General features: G+C 37.3%; 2 protein-coding genes and 1 long non-coding RNA gene across 14 annotated transcripts; 1 reads left to right on the forward strand and 2 right to left on the reverse strand.

The window, feature by feature from the left end:
* Window positions 1-3,965: 3,965 nt before the first annotated feature.
* LOC148743205 (uncharacterized) lies at window positions 3,966-5,675 on the reverse strand. The gene is made up of 2 exons (XR_015988490.1): window positions 5,327-5,675; window positions 3,966-4,438 (listed from the first exon to the last, which is right to left on the reverse strand). It is a non-coding gene; the product is annotated as an uncharacterized LOC148743205 (long non-coding RNA).
* A 67-nt stretch (window positions 5,676-5,742) lies between these two features.
* LOC111347022 (uncharacterized) lies at window positions 5,743-18,298 on the forward strand. Of its 12 annotated transcripts, none has more exons than XM_088724484.1 (10): window positions 5,743-5,863; window positions 7,440-7,556; window positions 8,445-9,753; window positions 10,062-10,711; window positions 11,380-11,655; window positions 14,327-14,392; window positions 14,605-14,676; window positions 15,738-15,866; window positions 17,267-17,332; window positions 17,609-18,298. In XM_088724484.1, exons 4-10 carry the CDS (start codon window positions 10,498-10,500, stop codon window positions 17,899-17,901), a joined length of 1,116 nt encoding a protein of 371 aa, XP_088580610.1. In that variant the 5' UTR covers window positions 5,743-5,863; window positions 7,440-7,556; window positions 8,445-9,753; window positions 10,062-10,497; the 3' UTR covers window positions 17,902-18,298. The 12 variants fall into 12 exon arrangements, with proteins under 12 accessions (XP_088580610.1, XP_088580625.1, XP_088580600.1 ...); XM_088724499.1 differs by having other exon boundaries at window positions 8,623-9,753; XM_088724478.1 differs by adding an exon at window positions 6,694-6,800 and having other exon boundaries at window positions 5,785-5,863; window positions 7,440-9,753.
* Window positions 18,299-18,471: 173 nt separating this feature from the next.
* LOC111347021 (piggyBac transposable element-derived protein 4) lies at window positions 18,472-20,373 on the reverse strand. The gene has a single exon (XM_022954279.2). It carries the CDS (start codon window positions 20,371-20,373, stop codon window positions 18,472-18,474), a length of 1,902 nt encoding a protein of 633 aa, XP_022810014.2.
* Between the last annotated feature and the right edge of the window lie 558 nt (window positions 20,374-20,931).

A 20,931-nucleotide genomic window follows, 5' to 3' on the forward strand; every position in this document is an offset into this window, starting at 1 on the left:
ACAAAACTGAAGGTCTTCCTTTAATGCTGTGGGTTTGCCAAGTCACTATGCTTGTAGTTCCTTAACTCAAGTTTTTAATCCTGTGACAGTACCTTGCCTGGTTTTCATAGAGATATTTTGACTGATACTGATGAAATCTTGACCGATACTGATGAAATTTTGACCAGTTTGACTGCCCCGATGAGCAAGTTCACCAACTCTAAGGGCCGCAAAGAAAGCAACAGCATACATGGCCTAGGTTAATTTTTTGCTATGCAGAGATGATTTTGTGTGTTCGCAGGCCAAGATGATATTTTCTAGTATGGGTAAAGTAATGGGTAACCGAGTGTCCCTCGCAGGGTTCATTTTACTGTAACCCCGTAATGCGAGTTTGATCATTTCAGAGTTAGTGGAGTCAGGAAGAGAAGCTAAACGATGGGGACAACCAAAATTTAAAAGGTTTATTAAAGATTGTATCATCTGCAGGGTGACCTTCTTCCTTAGCAAAATTCTAAAATTAAAGAAGAAATTTTACGTATTTTTTCAGGAGGCAGACGAGCTTCCTGCAACACAGAATCTAGTTCAATCCCCTCAAAAGATAACGTAGTAAGAGAGCCGCAGGTTTTCTCAGGTGCTAGGGGGATGCCAACATATGAACCAAGATTAATAAACAAATCCAGCTGAGTCAGACAAAGGTGCTTTCTGGGGTAATAATTAGAAAATCATCAAACAAATGAATGATATGATCTATTTTTAGCTTATGATGGGCAACCCATTCAACTGCAGTGCTAAAAAATTCAAATGTCCTTCAAGAGCTTGCACAACCCATAATAAAAGGGGAGTCACGCCACTGTATACTTAAGTGTCCATAATCATATGGTTGGATTGTTATGATACGAAAAACATTTTGAATATCAGTTTTGGCTAAAAAAACAACCACGACCAGCCAATTTGACACAACGGATGGCATCCCTGATAGATGCGTATTTAACTGTGCTATTATCATGGAAATAGCATCATTCACAGATGAACCCTTGGGAAAAGACAAGTGATGAAAGTAAGGCGAAACTCCCCTGGTGATTTGTTAGGGACTACACCTAGGGGGACAACAAAGGGGGGGGGGGATATAGGAGGTGATTGAAATGGACCAGCTAAGCGACCAGCAGCTTGTTCTTTTGCAAGTTTGGCATCAACTACTTCTGGTTGCTAACGAAGAGATAAAAGGTTTGCAGCCTGCATTGACTCACGTGACCCCTCAAAATGTAAGGGGAAACGTTTTGTAAGTCCAGACAAAAGAAGAAGCATAGTTGAATGGGGATACCCGGACAATCGATTCAACAACCTCTCAAATTTTACTGGTGTTGGGAGAGGAGGATTTGGCAACGGGGGATTTGGCAACGGGGGATTTGGCAACGGGGGATTTGGCAACGGGGAATTTGGCATGAAGACTATGTCATTTGTTTTTATGAATTTACAGGGTGATTCATTTTCCGAGATACCGATTGGTAGGATCGCATCCACAATTCCCAATAGATAGTACCCCATGGGAAAGCAGACGGCTGATTCTGCTGCAAACGAAATTCTCGTCATAAAAGTGCCAATCATGCCCCCGGTTTGCCAAATCCTGTATGATCTCCCTATACTTTATGAGGGCGGGGGCCTTTGAAGGAAACTTGCTAGTATACACCCCAACATAGATAAGAAAACTGCTTGTGCACGAAGAAATATTTAGAAGCTTTTTGGATTTAGCAACAGGCTCTAATGCCAGAGATGGAGTAGAGCCATTGTCATTCTGTAAAGTGACTTGATACTTGTTATCTAAAATTGGATATTGGTGATCAAAGCCCCAAAGTCACTAAATTCATTGTTGAGAATCTTTGCTCTGAGTCTCGAAGAAACTCGTTGGCTATCTATCATCTCATATCCAACGCGCGCTTGTGGAATAATTGTTAATTATTACACGACTCGGGAAGTCAGAGGGCCAATAACTAAAATCAACCAATCAAAATGCTCTATTGCCGGTCAATATTCTCTCAGTATTGGACCGGGCACTGTCCCGAATGGTCCCGAATGATACCGCACTTGTGTCCCTTTGAACTTCAGTCGTGTAATAAATCTCTTATTAACCAAGCTTTCTCGGGACCGTACTGGAAGAATATCGGCCCTCGGTCTTTTTTGTACGAACCTCGCTGCGCTCGGTCCGTACTGTCAAGACCTCGGGCCGATATTCTCCCAGTACGGCCCTCGCGCTTGGTTAATAAGATATATATATAGCCCTGTAGATAGCTTTGTTTAGCCTTGTACAGCCCAGTGTATTGTGCTCTCTAATAGCCCCGTATTGTTGTGCAGTGTCCTGTATAGCCCTGTATTACCTTGTATACCCTTTTTACAGCTGTGTGTAGCCCTGTGAAACTGTAGAGCGTTTGCACATGACGTCACAAATTTTGCGGGAAAGTTGAGTCGCCATGTTGGTGTTCCACATTTTTCAACATGGCGGGATATCCTCTCTCAGATTATGCGAACACGCTCGATCCCCACGTGTGAAAACGTTATTTAGATAAGATTTCTTGTGTTGGAATCGATCCTCTCTTGTTCTCAGACAAAAAATACGATCCAGAGTGCCTGCCACTGGTCGAATCGATGGATTTATTGTTGTTTTTGGTGATTGACACGAGTTATTACAGTAAAGACTATTTTAAGGCGTATAGAAGTCTACAGAACATGGTTGTAAACATGAAAGTGTTGCTATTGAAACTTATGAAAAGATCATGAAGGAAAAGCACATCAACTTTCAGGTAACGAAATGTGGCACGTTTATCAATGAACAATATCCATGGTTACATGCCACATCTGACGTTTTGTGTAGGTGTGATTGCGGTGGGAATGGATGTGGGGAGGTCAAAAGCCCCTATTGTTTAAAGGATATGGACTTGGAGCTGAATATTAACAAATACAACTCATGCCTACTTTTACCAAATCCAACAGTAAATATTCACTGCTTTATTGTGACTTTGTTGTCTGTGGTTTTCGTGAGCAAATTGATCTCTTCTGTGAAAGAATTTTGCCTGATGTCAGACACTGGCACTCTGTTGTTTCCAAACTTAATCACTTCTGGAGATACTGTGTGCTACCAGAAATTTTGGGAAGGTGGTATACTCAAAAGTGAAGTTTGTCTCATTCATCCCCTTATCCCAATTGTTTTTGCAGACTGGCAGCTAGAGGGCCTGTGGTAACATGCACAAACCAAGCATGTCCCATCTCTACTTTTCATTTATCTTGTTTGAAAATTACAAAAGTACCTAACAAGTGGTTTTGTCCCCTGTGACTAAAAACACCAGCAGCCAAAAATGAAAAATCAAAATGCAAACATACAAGAGATATTTTGGATGAAGCTCTCAAATTAGATTTTATCCGCACATGCCAACAGAACCCACTGTTCAAATAAACTGCTGAAATCCCACAACCCATTTTGTCAAGGTAGAAAGTTTTTTCATTTGCCCTGCTTATACTTCAAGCAGGTGCTGAACAATGCAATGACAACTTGGGAATGTATGGTGTGTAAATCAGGAGGAAAAACTGAACAAAGGTTGTTAGTGACACTTTCAATACATCTGATGATAGTGTTGCGATAACTGGTATTTCAAAATACTCTTCAGAAAAGTCAGCATCACTTGCAAAGCTGGATGATGGGCATTACCAATTGATTTCATCACCCAATGGTTGGCTTGACTGTGATATTATCCATGAAGTACATGTTTGTCTAAGAAACATTAATCCAGATGTGGAGGGCTTTCAGTGACCAACTTTAGACCCTATCGCGTTCTTAAATATCATCAGTTAAGTCATCTCTACTTATCGCACAGATCCACATTCTTCTTCACTCAGAAGTAAGTTCTTCGGTGTACTCTCCTTGACTATACTGAACACGTGGGACACGAAAAAACATTACTTTTTCGACGTTAGACCACTTCTTCAATCAATCAATCCATCATTATCGATCATTTTATTTAGTAATGCAGGTTGTAAGGTAGGGGGCAGCCATAAGGCTGATGTGGACCTACAACGAACTAATAAAATGTAAAACTAAAATAATTCATAAAGTCACCCTATGGTATTTAAATATTCAATATGAATCATTGTAATAAAGTTCATTAGCAAACAAGTCACGAATTAATTCAAAAATTTACATGCAATGTAATAAAACTTAAAAATATACAAAATCTCTGTCTTTCCTAGCAATCATAGGCGCTTCAAAAGAGAAGCTATTTATGTTCTGTGAGAGCTTACGTAAAATATTTTTAAAACTGTCTTTTTGAATGCTCACATTAAAATTTGCCAACCTAGCGATAAAATTCCAGATTACAGGTCCTCTGTATTGTGCTGATTCCTTTCCCGCTTTCTGGTTCACTCTAGGGATTTCAACCTGTAACCCTCCTGTACGTGATGGTCTGTTGCATAACTTCAAATTAAAAGGGGCATATAAGATTTTATCATTTAAAACATCGTGCATCAGAAGAAGGAGTCTTCTTTTATATATGTAAGAAATTGGCAACCAATTTAACTCTTCAAGACTTTTATCCTGGTGGATAACTCATGCAGCTCTTGCATGAATAGGGTTTAAGGATTCCATAATAGAATAATTGCAGTTTCCCCACACCACAATACTATACGATACCGCAGGTACAATAGATTTAAAGTAAATTTCTTCCAGCGCTTTCACAGGAAGCTTCTTCATTCTTTTTAATGTGCCCACTTTCTGTGCAAAAGATTTTTTTACATGGTCCACATGCAATGCCCATGTAAGCCTATTGTCAATGATTAATCCCAAACAAGTAGTGTTATTAACAACATTAATAAAATTATTTCCGAAGCATATTGGGGGAGCAGGACCAATGAAGCCCGATTTGCTAAGGATCATAACTTCAGACTTTACAGGATGAGTACAAAGTTTGTTCATTGTACTCCAAAGCAGAAGTTGCTCGAGAATGTTATTTAATTGTGAGCAGACCTGATCAAAGTTCTTCCCCACACAATATAATGTTGTATCATCTGCATACATGAACGAGTCTCCAGATGTAATAGCATTAGGGAGGTCATTGACGTAGATAGTATCAAGCCTTGGACCCAGGAGGGATCCTTGGGGAACACCATACTTCACTTCATCCAAGTTAGAAGGGTGGTCATTTACCACAGTGTATTGAAATCTGTCTTTCAAATAATCCATCAGCCACTCATGGAGATAATTTCCCACTTAATCCAATAGCTTGGAGTTTTAATGACTAGATGTGGTGTGAGATGCTATCAAAAGCTTTCTTAAAGTCAATAAATATTGCACCCACAATCATACCTTTATCCATATTCATCTTCCAGGTATCTGTTATATTTGGTAACATGCCTTCTGATGATAGTCCTTTTGTAAAGCACCACTGTGAAGAACTTTTTAGAGAAAAGCCCCACTGTGAAGAACTGTTTTGTTTCCACAGCTAATGACAAGGCAAAGGACTGTGATAACGAAATTATAAATATTACACGATTGTCTTCTCAAAACCGTAAAATGTGCTCCAAATGTTTCCTGTCACAATACTCAGAGCTGATTATCATGGAACACCAACATGGCGGATGAAGTCGGTTACCATGACGATAAAGAAATTTGGTCACGTGAGTGAAAACGGTCTATATTGACATTGTATATTAGTCAAAGGGTGAAGGAAATTTGAATCTTTTGAGGAGAATATATATACCCATACATGACGTACCTATTAACGTTATCGAGGACATTATGTCTCCCCATACATAGACTACAAAATTTTTGCCGCCTTTTTTGAGCTGGATATCGTACTGGGTCAACGAACGGAACCAAGCTTCACCATTTAGCGAGGCCAAGGTAAGAAAAATCGTCTGGTATGGCTTGAAATTATGAGATATTTTTGGCAGCCTCGTCGACTGTTACGATGGGTGATCGATTTTGTTATATGCTTACTGAGAGAAGAGGCTAACGATAGCATAGTTAGTGTATACGGAGCTATCCAACCTGCATGCAATGACGATGCTTAAAGTTTAACCATGACGAAAGGAAAACACGCTTTCTAATACTGCATGGTTACAAAAAGATGTGGGACGATGTTGTTTGAAATCGGTCAACAATTACAAGTAATAATCGTCTAAGGCTTTCCTTAATTAAACTCTAGAATTAATGATTGATTGGTTTCTCTAAAACCTCACTGGCTGGGAAAAAGATGCGATCAGGAGCCAGTTATGTTGTGATTTGTGAATAAATTGTACCTATCAGAGCCAATCAGTTTAGAAGGATCACCAGTAATTTCAAAATCTATTTAATAATAAAATAAATTATACACTCATTTTGAGTGGTTCTTGCCTATAATTTTCCGGAGAAGTGATAACTGACATCACTATTAACAACAATTGGCTTCTTAATGATATAACACAGATAGATCCCAATTTGCTGTGCATCTTTTCAAGTAATATGTCAAAAATAAGTGTGAGTGTTTCACCAAGAAACAGATAAAAGTGTGAGGCTACAGGCTGAGTGCTTTTATTGTGTTGAGGTGTTTAGAACCCCTGCTGACACATGAAGCACAAGTTTTTGAGCTAACTTCTCAAATGAAACAATGAAAAAATATGCAATGATACATTTTTGCCATTTTCTGTAACATTATGTTAGACATGCATGCATGATTAATGATTTTGGTGTAGTTAGTGTATGACCATGAGTGAAGATGATGCGGCAAGATTTAGGAAGCCAAAAACAGTTTACAAAGAATGCAAGTTAGCTGAAAGAGCTATTCCCTTGTATACCAAATGTAAGTAACAAAGGGTTGGTAATAATTTTTGGCAAATGGCAAACTTCCTGGCTGGTTATGACTGACTCAAGGTCCCACAGCTTTCTACCAGCATTGAAGAACTGGGTGAAGTAATCTTATATTACTGGCTGAACAATTTTGTGATGAAGGTGGCCAAAAAGTTGGGGGAGATATATCTACCGAAGACTGCTTATGAAATAATATTCAAGTCATGTTTGGAATACTGTTGTTCATGATGTATTAATCATTGAAAAATGCTCATTAAAATACAAGTGTTTGCTCTGAGATCAAAACCATGTTTCATCTCAGATCAAAACCCTTAAGATTTTCCTCTGAGTGTTTGTTAGGTATCAAGGTTCATACATGTGACCCAAATATGCCTCGTTTATTGGCTGTTGCTCTCATGAATTATTAATGAATTTGAAAATGATAGATCCAAGATGGCATCAAAATGATGTATTAACACCAGTGACACACTCGTCTGACCTTGTGAGCCAATGTCCTCATCTCATTTTGATGTCGTCAACTGCAACATAAAGTATATTTGCATTACAGTGATACAGTAGAGCCCCACTTTCTTAACCCAAAACCTCACCTCTTTATATTTCAAAAATTCAGAATGTCTGTTTTGGTTTGCAGAAGTCAAGTTCTCCTTTTGACTAATCCTAGCTTGTGAAAAGGATTTCATCTTCTTGTGATTATCAAAAATAGGAAATGGCTGCACATCTTGAAGCTAAGGAGATTGTCAAGCAAATGGTAAATGCATTTTTTTCCCTTTAAAGAGTGTGGCAACTGACACATACCTGTAACTTATTTACTTGAACAAGTGCAACCCCTGAAGGAGCACCTTTCCCAAATAAATGTACTTGGGACTGAAAAGTTAATGATGCCATGGGGAGGGAATGTATTCTTTAAATATCTTAAGGTAAATAGATGCAGATCTATTTCAGTTGCATGGATTTAGAAATAGAAGATTATTTTGTATAGAGCTATAAACAAAGTACAAATCAACAACTGTTTCTGAAATGAGCCTTATGTGTAGCTGTGGTATGTAACTGCTGGAATCTTGAATGTCACTAAATTACATGATTAGAGAAATTACAATGCCTGTATCACCTCTATTTGGAGGGTCAATTGATGTTATACCCAACCTTCACTACATTGTTTTCAGTGTGATGAGTCGTGGAAGTTCATATGACTTATTTTATTTGAGATAAAATTGGTTTTGAGTGTGGATTGAACATTGAACTTTGAGGTGCCAAGTCAGCCTCCCTCTTAGGGACTTTCCTTAAAATGAGTCATTTTTTTCTCAGGTGAACTATTAAATAAATATAAATGTAGCTCAGCACTGTAAGTCAAAATGTAGGCTACTCAGCAGTAGCCCACATATTTGTGAGCACAACCAAAGTAACAAGCCATTACTGAACCACAAGTAATTATCCTTTATGCAATCAATTTGAACTTTATTTGAATGTCCCACACTGAAAATTTGGTAAACTTGAGCAAAACAAAACATCTAACCAAACTGTTGGCTGTACAATAACTTTGTATGAAACCCCTCCCATTGAAATATTAACTTCATGGAAGAATAGCAGACAGACTGTTTGATGATATGCTCTCTAAAGTACTTTTCCTCCCCCATAGAAGATCTGTGAAATATATGAAGATTGTGCTCCTGCCACTTGTAAGTGCACACACGTCTCCTTTATCAGAATTGACTGATATTCCAGAGAAAATATTAAGGGAAAAGTATGGGCTTTTTCCATTGTACCAATACTGTAAAGATGAAACTGAAACTGTGGGATTTATATCTCCTCTGCAGCTCCTGAATGACTCTCTACTACGACATGGAGGATGGAAAGATATGGGTGCAGAAAAAGTTTTAAGTCTTGTGACTAAAGAAATTTTAGACAAAAAGGATCTTACCTATTTTCAAGTCCCAGAACTGACCAAGCTATGCATTGGAAAGAAATCAAGTAACAAAGAGGGAAGATTGGCAATTAATGAAAAAGATGCAAAAACTTTTTTGGGTATTTATCTTTATCAAACCTGAAAAAATATTTAGATGAGCAACAAACAGAAAGCAGAGATTCTGCTTCTCAAACAAGGAGGGGAGCTAAAGACTTTGACTTGTATGATGACACTGTCTATCCAAGTGATAGCGGTCTTCGTATTCCTATGAAAGGGTCTCAGATTTTATGCTTCGCCATCTTGGCAATGAATTCTAAGAGTCTAAAAAAAAAGTCAGTCACTAACACCTTGAATCTAAGTGAACATGAAGGGACGATTGGTCTCAACAAAATATCAGACTTCTTGTTATTTTGGATATTCCCTTTCCTTCTAAACTTTAGTCAGAGGAAAGTGGAAGAAATGTTCAAATTCCATGAGGCTAACAAAAGGAATCCTCATGATATTATCAAAACTGTGCAGAAATCTGCATTGGATATCCTCAAAGAGGCCACTCAAAATTTGAATTCTGAGATTCAAGATGGACTTAAGAAAAGGCTTAAAAAGCTTTATGGTGAAGAAAAATTGAGCAAACAGTACACTCTTTTGGAATGCAATGGATCTCCAATAGTTCTGGTCCCTTGTCAGTACATATTCCATCAAGGAAATCCTGTACCATTATGTCTTTAGGACATAGGACGTAACTGGAAGAAAGACGACAGGTTAATATCAGCAGAAGAATTCCTCAGTGAGTTTATTGATGATGTGGAAGTTCATGAGGACTACTTCAAATGCATGAGGGACGCCAGTCTGCGACAAGGTGTGGATTATGCCATTATTTTCCCGGACGAGAGTGTATTTAAATTATTATCGCAAGCTCTTGAACCGGACATGATGAGGGTTCTGAAACATGTTAAGAGTCAGGGAAGAGGAATGATCACACCGAGCCATTCAGTGGTGAAATGCAGTGGTGGAAATGTAGTTGTATGCTTTTCTTATCTTCAAGGTAATTTTGTTTGTATTGTGAAAACACTTCTTTTTAGCCCTGTCAAAATGACTTTTGGTATTAGTCTAGACGGCTGGAACAGTATGCAGAGAAGGCTCAGTGAAGGCCTTTGAGCACTACTGTGGTATGCTTCTCGGCACTTTCCTGAAAATGGTTGAATAAAGTGAGTTTTTGGGAAAACTTTGACCCCTCAGATTGCTTTCAGATAACTTCATATGGAAAAGTAGAAAACTAGAGGTGTACTAAGCATTATATTACTACCAATAAAAAGTGAAATTAAGTAACAGAAATTATATTCTCTCTTTTAGGAACAGATGACAGCTCAATCTTAGGATTATTTAGAGCTATTGGTGCACATTATTGTAACCATTTCATGGTTATCTTTTTGCCTGGTGCAACTCGCAGTAAGGATGATTCATTTTGCAAGCAAGGCAACCTATATACTGTGCAAGGAGCTGAGGAGTTTTCTTTTAAAAAGGGAAAACTTCAAACGCCTCAACATCAGATAAGTTTTTGTCAGGGCAAGGCACAGTTTACTGCACATGGCTTTCCATCTTGCTATGATTGGTGGAGCAGAAATGTCATGAAGGATCCTGATTTTTCTTCTGCAGCTTCAGAGTACAGGATTGTTCCCACCTTTGACCCCTCCAAGCATCTTAAAGTAGGATATACTTCAGCATCAAACCGAGACAAATTGAGAATATCTGCCTTGGAAAGAGGGGTAAAATTCTTAAATCAAATGAGATGACTATGAATAAGAGAGGCATTCATGCTGTAAGTCTAGATGGAACTCTTCTGTCTAAGATTTACCGGTGTGGACGTAAAGACAACATGGGAATCCTTCTTGGTGTGAACAACACCCTTGGACCTGAAGATCCACCTCCAATGCTTAAACAGGCAGTTGACAAGATTATTTTCTATCTAGCATTGGCCTTTATCAAAGCAGATCTTCGAGAAGGTTAGATTCCAAGGATTTATTTCACATGCCATGAACATTTCAGTATCACTAAGAGAATTTTAACAAATACTTCAGATTTAACAGCATTGTTTTTAATTTGGAAAATATGTTCTCCTGATAGTATTATGATACAAAATTTAACAAATTGAGTGACTATTCAAACTTCTTTTCTTCATTTTTGGACTTGTTTTTGCACCCAACAAGCTCCTAAGAGATATCACTATAAATTAATGAATGCTAAGCACTCTTTTCTGTGGTCTGACAGTTTATAATTTTACTATGGGCCAGGGTGCGACATTAACAGTAGCCCACTAGCCACAGACTAGTAGAAATTCAGTTTTGGCTAGTGGTTTTCAGTTTCCACTAGCCAGTTTGGCTTGTAAACAGACTGAAATTGTCATAACATCCAAAAACATTGAAGATCCCACTAGCCACTTAGCTGGTAAGTTGAAAAGTTAGTGTTGAGCCCTGATGGGCTGAGTACAGGTATCTTGTGCTCTGCAATTGCATGTTATGTAGGCAGGGCATCTGTTTCTTTAACTGATGTATGGTTAATATCATGATAGTTAAAAAAAGTAATTGCTTTCTTTGTTTTGTGCAACATGACCCTGATTTTCAAAATTAAGTTCACTGTAACTCTTTGGATTTCCCTTATTTTCAATTCATAGTTTTTCCTTCTGAACCTGATGAGAAAGATAGGGAAGGAATAGGAGGTGAACTTTTGTCATCAGCATCAGCATCGTCATCATCGTCATCATCCTCCTCTTCAGAAGAGAGTGAAGAAGAGTCAGTAGAGGAGACAAGTGGTAAGAAAAGGAGAAAGAGACATTCACATAGGATAAAGAGTAAGCAGAGACTGAGGAAATCAAGAAAAGTGATACATAACTTTGAGGACGATGATGGTAACAATGAGGAGGAAGATGAGGAGAGTGACAGTGGGTTTGGTGAGAAGAAAACTTTCCTTTTATTTTTCCCTTAATGAATTTCATTTCATTTTAATAAAGAACTAGATTTTAATACGCACAGGGTGTTTCCAAAGTTCCTGCTCTTTTCTGAACTTAATGAAAAAAAATGTTTTTCTTCTATAATGTTTTGCAAGACTATAGCCCATGCTTACACTTGTTTCCATGGACAATTTCAGTCACATGCATATCTCAGTAATGTTAACAATGGTTCCCATTTTTGGCTGTTGTTAACCTGTCAGCCAACATGTTACCCACTCATTACTGACAGTCAGCCAACAGTGTTAAGTAGACCAAAATTGTCAGAAAACAGAGTCAAAACTTTTCTAGTTGAAAACGGTAAATAGAAATCTGCCAATCGCACCATTTGCACTTAGCTGCTTGATTCTGTTTTAGTGATAAATTTTAATGGAAAATGGGCTCGTTCAACCCATCTCCAGACTGTACATACCAAGACTTAGCGGTGAATTCAGTACCTATTACTTATATCTTTGTTTGTACACAAAGTGGGAAAAAGTACATAATTACATACATACAAACATACATGTTTATTCAAATTTATCTATACAAAATTTGAAAAGGGAAGTTTAGAGGTTAACCCTATAATAAAACATCCCTGACAAAAAAAGAAAAAAAAATTAACTATATATATATATATGTATATAACTATGTACAGAGTAAAAATTTAAATCATTATATAAAAAAAAATTAGTAACTCATAGTTTTAAAAATGATTTAAGTCTTAATTTAAAAAGTACAAGGTTTCCCGCTTCAGCAATGTTCTTGGCTAAACTGTTCCAATTTCTAATCACTCTAACAAAAAATAAATGTTTAAAACAGTTGATTTTGGTTGATTTTAAAAAAAGTGTATATGATTGGTTAGCTCTAGTGGAATTGACTTTTGCGAATTCAAAATATTCCTCAAAATCAAGATGGACAAACCAAACACAATCTTGTAGCTTTCCACTAGTGAGAAATATGTTCTACGAGTGGACAACAATGGCCAATTTAATTTGTTACATTGGTCCACGTAGGGCATATCGCCTCTTTTCTGCCTTAGAGCTAATCTTGACGGACGTCTTTGCACGATTTTAATTGTATGGATATCTTTGACCAGGTAAGGATTCCAGACTGGTACAGCATACTCTAAAAGAGGTCTAACCAATGATATGTAAAGCAGTGAAAAGGTTCTTGTATTAGCTGTGCCAACACACCATTTTATAAGCCCTATAGGACCTGATTGGCCTTGTTCACCAAGGTACTGATATGTTCACTCCAGGATAGATCTTTTGATATTATAACTCCAAGATCTTTGAAACTTTTAACATTTTAACAACTGTTGACCAACAGTTTTTGTTATGTTTCAGGGCAAAGTTTTGGGCTACTGTCAGCCGACAGTTGGCAACCTGTGTAGTAACCTGTTGGTGGGAATGTAGTTTGTCAATTGTTCTTTAATGCATTGTACCAGGGGATTCAGAACTAGTACAACTTTTCATTATGACAGATAAATAAAATCGAACCAATCTGGACAAGTTTCACTAGCCAATGCAAAAAAGTGGGCAAGAGCTGTGTTAGCTACTGACAGTTAAGTGCAACGTATCTTTTTTAAATGGCTTTTCCCCTTTTTATGTAGTTTTAGTAGCAATAGATAAGGAAATGTTTGTGATTGTTTCAGTTTACAACACACCAACAGGTTACTACACAGGTTGCCAACTGTCGGCCGACAGTAGGCCAAAACTTTGCCCTGAAACATAACAAAAACTGTTGGTCAACAGTTGGCCTGTACAGTTGGCCAACAATATCTTTGGAGAAATTTTCTTCACTTCAAACCCTGTCTCTCTTTGCTTTTAGACGTCTTAGGTGTCGTGGCATAGAATAAGACCTCAAAATTGAAGTTTGTTCTAGTGTATAAACCTTTTCACTTGTTTGAGTTGCTTTTAGACCCAAAACTGTTTCTCATTTTGAAATAGGGTGACATAAATTACTGTATGACAGCAATAACAACAACAGCAGTTATTTAAACATGATAAAAATTACAGTGGAGCTGATGTGGTTGTGCAAGAGTGACCTCTAAAAGTTAGATAGATATTAAGGGCTGTTTTGTATCTATGCGATTATGTTGCTGGGATTTCAGCACAGTGTATGTTTTTATGCAAAGATGTATTGATTTTCATGCGCTCAAGTGCACCAATCATTAAAATATACATAGAAATTGAGACTGACAGGCTTGCTAAAAAACCTTTCCAAAGAATATAAATCACCATTTAAAAGCTTATACTCCTTTCACACCTGCAAAATTTGTTTAGTTAAACCAGGTTTAACTGATTGAAGATCAGAAAGAGAGAACTAAAAAAAAATAATAATAATTTTACATGGGTTTATATCTAAAAATTTTATTTGGTTTTATATCTAAAAAGTGCAGCATCTTTGAAGAAAAAAATTTTAAACCATGTTAAACAAAACAGCTTTGAAACATGTTTGGGGTATTACTCTATTACTACAGGTGTAACCATTTAAGTTTAAATGTAATGATGTAGGATGAATGAAAGTGCACCAAATTTTTTTTGGATGAATGACAGTTCAAGTGATACTTTGATTTTGTCTACAGTGTAAGTGTGATTTGTGTTATTTGTTTATTGTTCACGTCTGACAGGACATTATGAGGAAATGCGACAGGAATCCCAAGGCAAAAGGCATTCAGTTCCAAAGCAAGTGGCTGGTAATTACTCACTTCGTATTTTTTAAATATTTGCCTTTAGTGTTTTCAAAAGTGTGCATCCTTTTTATATGGAGCAGGCTCAAAATCTTTTATCAAATATTCCAATATTTTTCAGAATTGTTTGACTTTTGAAGAACACAAGTCCTGGACAATATAATGTCAGAATTTTGTTTGGGAATGTTCTAATAGGGTTAATTTTCATTTTCTGACAGACCCTGCCAACGATCCAGACCAGTGTACATCAAATGTAGATTCTTCTTACAAATCTGGAAAGGGACAAAAAGGTGACTTAATTTAAGAATGATGGAACCTTGTAACTTTACATTCTTTGGAAATTTGTGGATGTTGTTTACTGATATTTGTCAACCATACATCTGTTCCATGGTGTATATCAGTCACTTCAGACAATATTTTCAGAATGAAGTGATTAGCAGAATAATTTATTATTCATCATTTTGTTGGGCAAAATCTATGTCATCATGGGCAATCCATATTATCTGGGAAACCATCCCCCCACCCCAGCCACTTAAACTTTTGAAGATCAGTTTGTTCAAATTTTTGCCTGCCAGGGCCAGGATTGTGTTCAAATGCCCCACCCAAGTGCTGCATTTGACTGTCAAAGGCAAGATTGGAAACTGTAACCTTTTCTCTTGAGCCGTCAGCTTGCTGAAGTGAACTTTTTGTCCTCTCCTTTAAACATCTCTGTCATAGTTTATATGCGGTTTTATACATGCACTAATTTGCATTGGTGTCTTGTGCAGAATGGACTGGCTGGAATAAAGAAGTTGTTGTTTTTACTGCATTGAATGTTGTTGAAGCTCATCCATCCAGACTCGATACCACAACAACCTCTTTAATTAAAAGATAAAAATAACTGATTATTCTGCTAGAAATTTTAGCTTCACCATAAGAGCCTAAATTTGAATTCGTTTGCATGAGATGATTTTTACTTCCAACCTTGATCAGGGGTTTCATTAAGGGCCAGGCACCGGGCAAATTGACCGGTTGTGAAGACGGTTTTGCCCACCTGATTTGACGGTCTGGAGGAAAGTTTATCTTATAAAGAAGTTCAGTTCAAAGAGTTTTGCCTGCCTGTGAAAATAAGTTGCCCTCCTGCAGAAAACATTAATGAAACCCCTGCTTGATATAAAGAGCCAGTGAGAAGACTGTCCTTTTCACTGGTAAGGTTTAGTGTGTTTTAGGAGGTATTTATTAAGTGAACCACTGGTTTAATGGGTGGCTATATTTATAGTTTGAATTTTATATAGATTTCGTATGCCAAACTGGTTTAGTCAATTTAGGTGCAGTACATTTGATTATTATTATTTTTATAATCCTCAATTAGTTACTGATGTAGAGGAGGGGAGACAAAATGAAGATGGACCCGAAGCAAAGAAGAGACAAGGAGCTATTCCCAAACAGGGCCCATCTCCTTGTGAGAAAGGTGAAGAATCTATCAAATTGATTCCACGTGGTAAGAAAGTTCAATAGTTGACTTAATCAAATCTTAACCAAACAGTTATTATAAGTAACTGAATCTATAGCAATCATGAAAATGAGTAAGTATTTAACAAACAAACTAAACAACCTTAACTTGCAATAGCTTTGTTAATTAGAAGAATAGCGAAAAGGTCAACCAGATTTTAATGGGTGATTTAATTGTATTGTAATTTTTCCGGGAATTAGTGCAACAATCCTAAAACAGTGATGATGAATTTTAAAATAAGAATAGGATAATTAGGATCAGAGCATTCATAAATCGGTATAAAGTGGCCAAACTAAGTACTCTTTTTCTGACTTTTATTTCTAATCTAGATATTCAGATAAAAATGGTCATTTTTATCAATTCCTTAGTCTGCTTGTTTTCTTAATTGGCAATGATGGAAATACACACAAAAAAGAACAAATGGGAAAAATATTGAAACAGTTCTAATTAAGGTATGTCTGCATGCAGTGTATTAGACAATCTGCCATTTTATCATGAGAGACTGGCTTAAACATTCACGTCATCTTATCGGTTTACGGTTCATTTGGCAGTAGCAGGGAGCAAGGGTTTTTAAAATAACACTTGAAAAAAACTTGATCGTAAGAAAGTCTTGAGTTTATGGAACGATGTGATTTGTGATTTGTAATTTGAGGGAAAATTATGCAATTTTAAACGAAATAGACTAGAAACATTCCACGAGTCGTTGCTTCTAAGTTCATAATTGGTATCATCGAGTAATGGACAGCTACATTAAAAAAGAGAAGGGGAATGGGGAATAGGAGAGCTTTAAAATGAGGAATCTTCAAAAGCAAGAATCTTTAAAATGAAGAAAGCTTGAAATAAAATCGACCAAATAATCAATCGGTCTGTGGAGAAGTTGCTCTTTTTTCAATTTCACACATGTGAATCCATTGAAATTCATGATTGTTGACACTAGTAAAACTGCGCTACAATGGAAGGGCACACAGCACATCTTCAACACTCAACATAATTAAAGAGGCTGTCCGCGTAAGAACTGACCACTTGATTTCATCCAATCACAAAATTCCCTCAAACTTTTACTGTGAGATATTTGATCTATTCTATCGGAAAAAATTTTATTTATTTGGTTCGTAATGCTATTTTATCAAATTATTGGCAACGAAATGTGAGGACAGTCAAAAACAAACAAAATTTTTATTTCAGCATTAAAGAAACATCACAAGCGATAAGGCTTATAAATTTGCTAGGTTCTTGGGTACAGTATTTTGCATCACTGATGGCTTGTAGGGAACAAATTTCAACCAAGAATTTAATGACTTGCATCATTTAATCAACTTGTGCACAATTGAAAATGTGTCTACATTAAAAATAACGATATTGTTGTTTTCGTTTCAACCCTTGAATAGTGGACAAGGAGGTCACTAAGATCAAGAACATTTCTTCTGCGCACAGCTCATCTACCCATCCATCAGGTGAGGTAGAGTTCATCAACTTAATTACATGTCCAATTATACTATATGACCCACAATAAGACCAACCCTTGAGAGAAGAAGGATTCAGAAGAAACTCAAAACATTAATTTTGGCATCCAATTTTTTTCTTTCACTACTAATTGACAAAAAGCTCATGGGTGACTTTCTAAATTAGAAAGCTGGCAATGTGAGGGATGCTACCCAATCCTGAGCAGAGTGTGGTTATGCTCTTGAGTTGGTATTTTAGAGCTAATTACTCTTATTTTGCCTTGTCAGTCAACTTTAAAGATGGTGTACCACCTGATGATGTTTTAGAGAAGTTGGGCAAAAAGATTGGGTCTGATTGGAGACCACTTGGGTGTCGTTTGGGATTTGAAGATGAAGAGCTTGACGAATTAGAGGAGGTACATAAACATCTTTCCCAAAAGAGTTACCAAATGTTGAAAAAGGGGAAACGAAAAAAATGTGACGAAGCAACTTCGTTATATATAATTTTATATGAGGCACTTAGCCATGAATTTGTAGGGCGTAGAGACCTCGCTGGTGAATACTGCACTGAAAAAAAATAGTTTTTTGTAGCATTTTATCTTTACCACACATACATAAAAGGATAAACAACAACTTTGGCTTCTTTATGTTTCAGACGAGGACTGTTTTGAGTTATTTATAAAGAAGTTAACTGGTACAGAAATTGATTATAAAAGTTAGAAGGTATAATACCCTTTCAGGGAGATAATAATACCCTTTCAGCACAAATACATCAGGCACAGGGGCTTGATCTCTTCCAAAAAAGTATATCATATGCTGAAAGAGGCGAAACAAATTTAACCCTTAATCTGTCAGAATTTTTTGAATAATTATAGAAATTTCAAGAGTATTTTAAGAAAAAAATCATTAAAATTCGAGATTTTAACCAATCATGACTTATTACATATCATAATAAAGCTAATAAAATGTGCTATCGGATGGACTAGGATATGCTCGTTTTCTACATAAATTATGCTTATTTATTCCATACATTTGCATAAATTATGGAAATTTTCTTACTTTTTCAAAACAAATTACCAGAAAACACCAGAAATTTGCAAGGAAAATACAAATCTTACAAGTTTCTTCAAAAATGTACTTCTAGACAATATTTAGAAGATATTGTTCTGCCTGTGGTATTCTTCATGACAACCAGAACGGCATAAACGTTTCATGCAAGATCTGCAGCCAAAGCCAGTTTCCTTTCGCTTTGCTCCTTTCACTCCAATGCAACAGTGGTGACATCTTCCAAACTTCAGGAGCCCCAGGTCAGCAAGATTGACAGAATCATGGTCCCTTCCATGAAATGGAGGGGGAGGCATGGCTGGTGCTGGGCCAGGCTGACGTCGGCAAGAAAAATTTCCAATCAGCTTGTGGATGACACCAGCCATAAATTTGTCATGGGACAATGGCTTTGGGGGTTTTTGTGGAGGTGGCATGTTCATAATTCGGAAATTTTCCTTGTACACAATGTATGCATTGACCATAATTGCATCCAAAAAGTTAACAAACATTCTCACCCACCATCTCCTGGACTTGCGATCAATAGCATAATTGCGCACCATTTGATCATGTCGATCGACAGCACCCATGTTCTTATTGTAGTCAACTGCACATGGCGGGCAGGGCAAATTTACCTGTTCACCTCTTCTCAGTTTTCTGGTGATTGTGCAATTGCCATGAGAAGAGTGCACATTTGGTAAAAAAGAAACATGTTTGGTATCTTTCCACACTGTGCAAACTGTTGTTTCAGATGCCACAGTATGAAATTCACCACGCTTCATTTGTTTTAGTAAGTTTTTACCCTGCAAAGCCTTTGGGTAATTTTTTCGATTATTTCTTATTGTTCCCACAACACTGATTGATAGCTCACTCAACTCTTGCAAAAGGGGAATGCTGGTAAAGAAATTGTCAATGTACAATACAGTTCCTCTGTCCTGAAGTTGCGCAACTAGGTCAGTAACAACCCGATGTGCTAGACCTTTTTCAGCATTTCCACCAGATTTCCCTGTGTACACCTGGAAATCATAAAGGTATCCACAACACGAACAAGCCAATTCCCAGATTTTTGTACCTCTTTTGATTGGTTTCATGGGAAGGTACTGTTTGAAAGGATTTCTCCCTTTTCCCTTTACCATGTGCTCATCAACACAAACTTTCTGGCCAATATTGTATGAATGCTCGAATTTTTCTTTCATTCCATTGATCATGGGCCTTAACTTGTAGAGCTTATCATAGGCATCATCAGTAGGAGCAGGCTGCCTTGTGTTGTCAGCCAAATGAAAATTCTGCCACAGTTGCCAGAATCGGTTCCTGGTAAAAACACTTTGCATTGCAGGAACAGCAAATACCCAATCCCGAGAAAAGTAATGATCAAAATTGGGCAGTCTGTGTAAAGCCATGAAATAAAGGGCACCAACAAATGCTTTCATCTCATCTTTATTTGTGTCACAGAGCCAAGTTTTTCTTTGTTTCTGGGCAACATACAGATTTGTTTGTTCTACTAAAATATCCCAGAGTTCTTCAGGGAATAAAAGACTAAAAAAATTTACTGGCTCAGAGTCAGCTTCCAGAAGAGTAATAGGGCCGTGCTGCCCCCTGTATTCAGGAAATGAAACAACAACATTCTCATCACGATTTCCCCACCTTATAGCTGAATTGTCTTCATCACGTCGGTTTGCAGGGGATCGTGATCTTGCCCCTCGTGCAGCAGTTCCGCGTGCTCCTCTGCCACGTGGTCTTCCCCTACTCGATCGTCTTCTAGTGGAATTTGTTGTTTCATTTCGCTGAAAATCACTCTCACTATCATCCGATTCCAAAGGTGGAATAGCTTCATGTTCTATTTCACTCGCAGAATTGTATGATTCGTCAGAGTCTGTATTAGACCCGTCCATATTGCTTTCTTGATCTCCTTCTTCCCCCTCGAAGTCAGAGACATCGCTATCCTCGGGAACATCCATGACAATCCTAGCAACTTCCTCTGCTGTATATGTTCTTGCTTGTCTTGCCGCCATGTTGAAATCGCTCTTAGAAAGTTTTACCAAATTTGAGCGAAAAATGACTGAATTATGGCTTCAAACGCAAAGCTAATTTTACCTACGCCATCTTTAAATACCCTTCAGGACATTTAAATCGAAGGCTTGAAGAAAAAACACCAAATTCAAGAGAAATAATACAGTCCAGTTCGTGAAAAAATTTCAGCAGGTTCGCTTAGACATGAAAACGAGGCTTATAGCCGACCTGGGAGAACTCTACTTCATGTAAACAACGATTTTTGTCCATGACGTCATATGCGCGGAATAATCCGCGCTTGACAGATTAAGGGTTAAGGCACAAAGCAACATGCAAGATTTTATACGAGGCTCTACATAAAAGCATGGAGAAGGTGGAGCTGTCGTTAAATTGCTCTTTGTATGTCTACAAATGCAACCAAGACTATATTTCATAGTGCAATATTTCTCAGCAAGGTTAGTACACCTTACAAATAGTTATAGTTAACCAATACAGACTGAGATAATACCCATTTAGGTAAACCCACAGTGGTCTTTTCCTAGCAAATATATCTTTTTTAT

The sequence above is a fragment of the Stylophora pistillata genome, chromosome 1 (genome assembly GCF_964205215.1).
Source record: "Stylophora pistillata chromosome 1, jaStyPist1.2, whole genome shotgun sequence".
NCBI lineage: Eukaryota > Metazoa > Cnidaria > Anthozoa > Scleractinia > Pocilloporidae > Stylophora > Stylophora pistillata.

What these genes read in the sequence shown, in the direction of transcription:
- LOC111347022 (XM_088724474.1), top strand. Translation starts at nt 10,498, where the DNA reads ATGACTATGAATAAGAGAGGCATTCATGCTGTAAGTCTAGATGGAACT. An exon ending in TATCAAATTGATTCCACGTG is followed by an intron (nt 15,867 to 17,266) that starts GTAAGAAAGTTC and finishes ACCCTTGAATAG; the next exon opens with TGGACAAGGAGGTCACTAAG. An exon ending in CTCATCTACCCATCCATCAG is followed by an intron (nt 17,333 to 17,608) that starts GTGAGGTAGAGT and finishes TTGCCTTGTCAG; the next exon opens with TCAACTTTAAAGATGGTGTA.
- LOC111347021 (XM_022954279.2), bottom strand. Translation starts at nt 20,373, where the DNA reads ATGGCGGCAAGACAAGCAAGAACATATACAGCAGAGGAAGTTGCTAGG.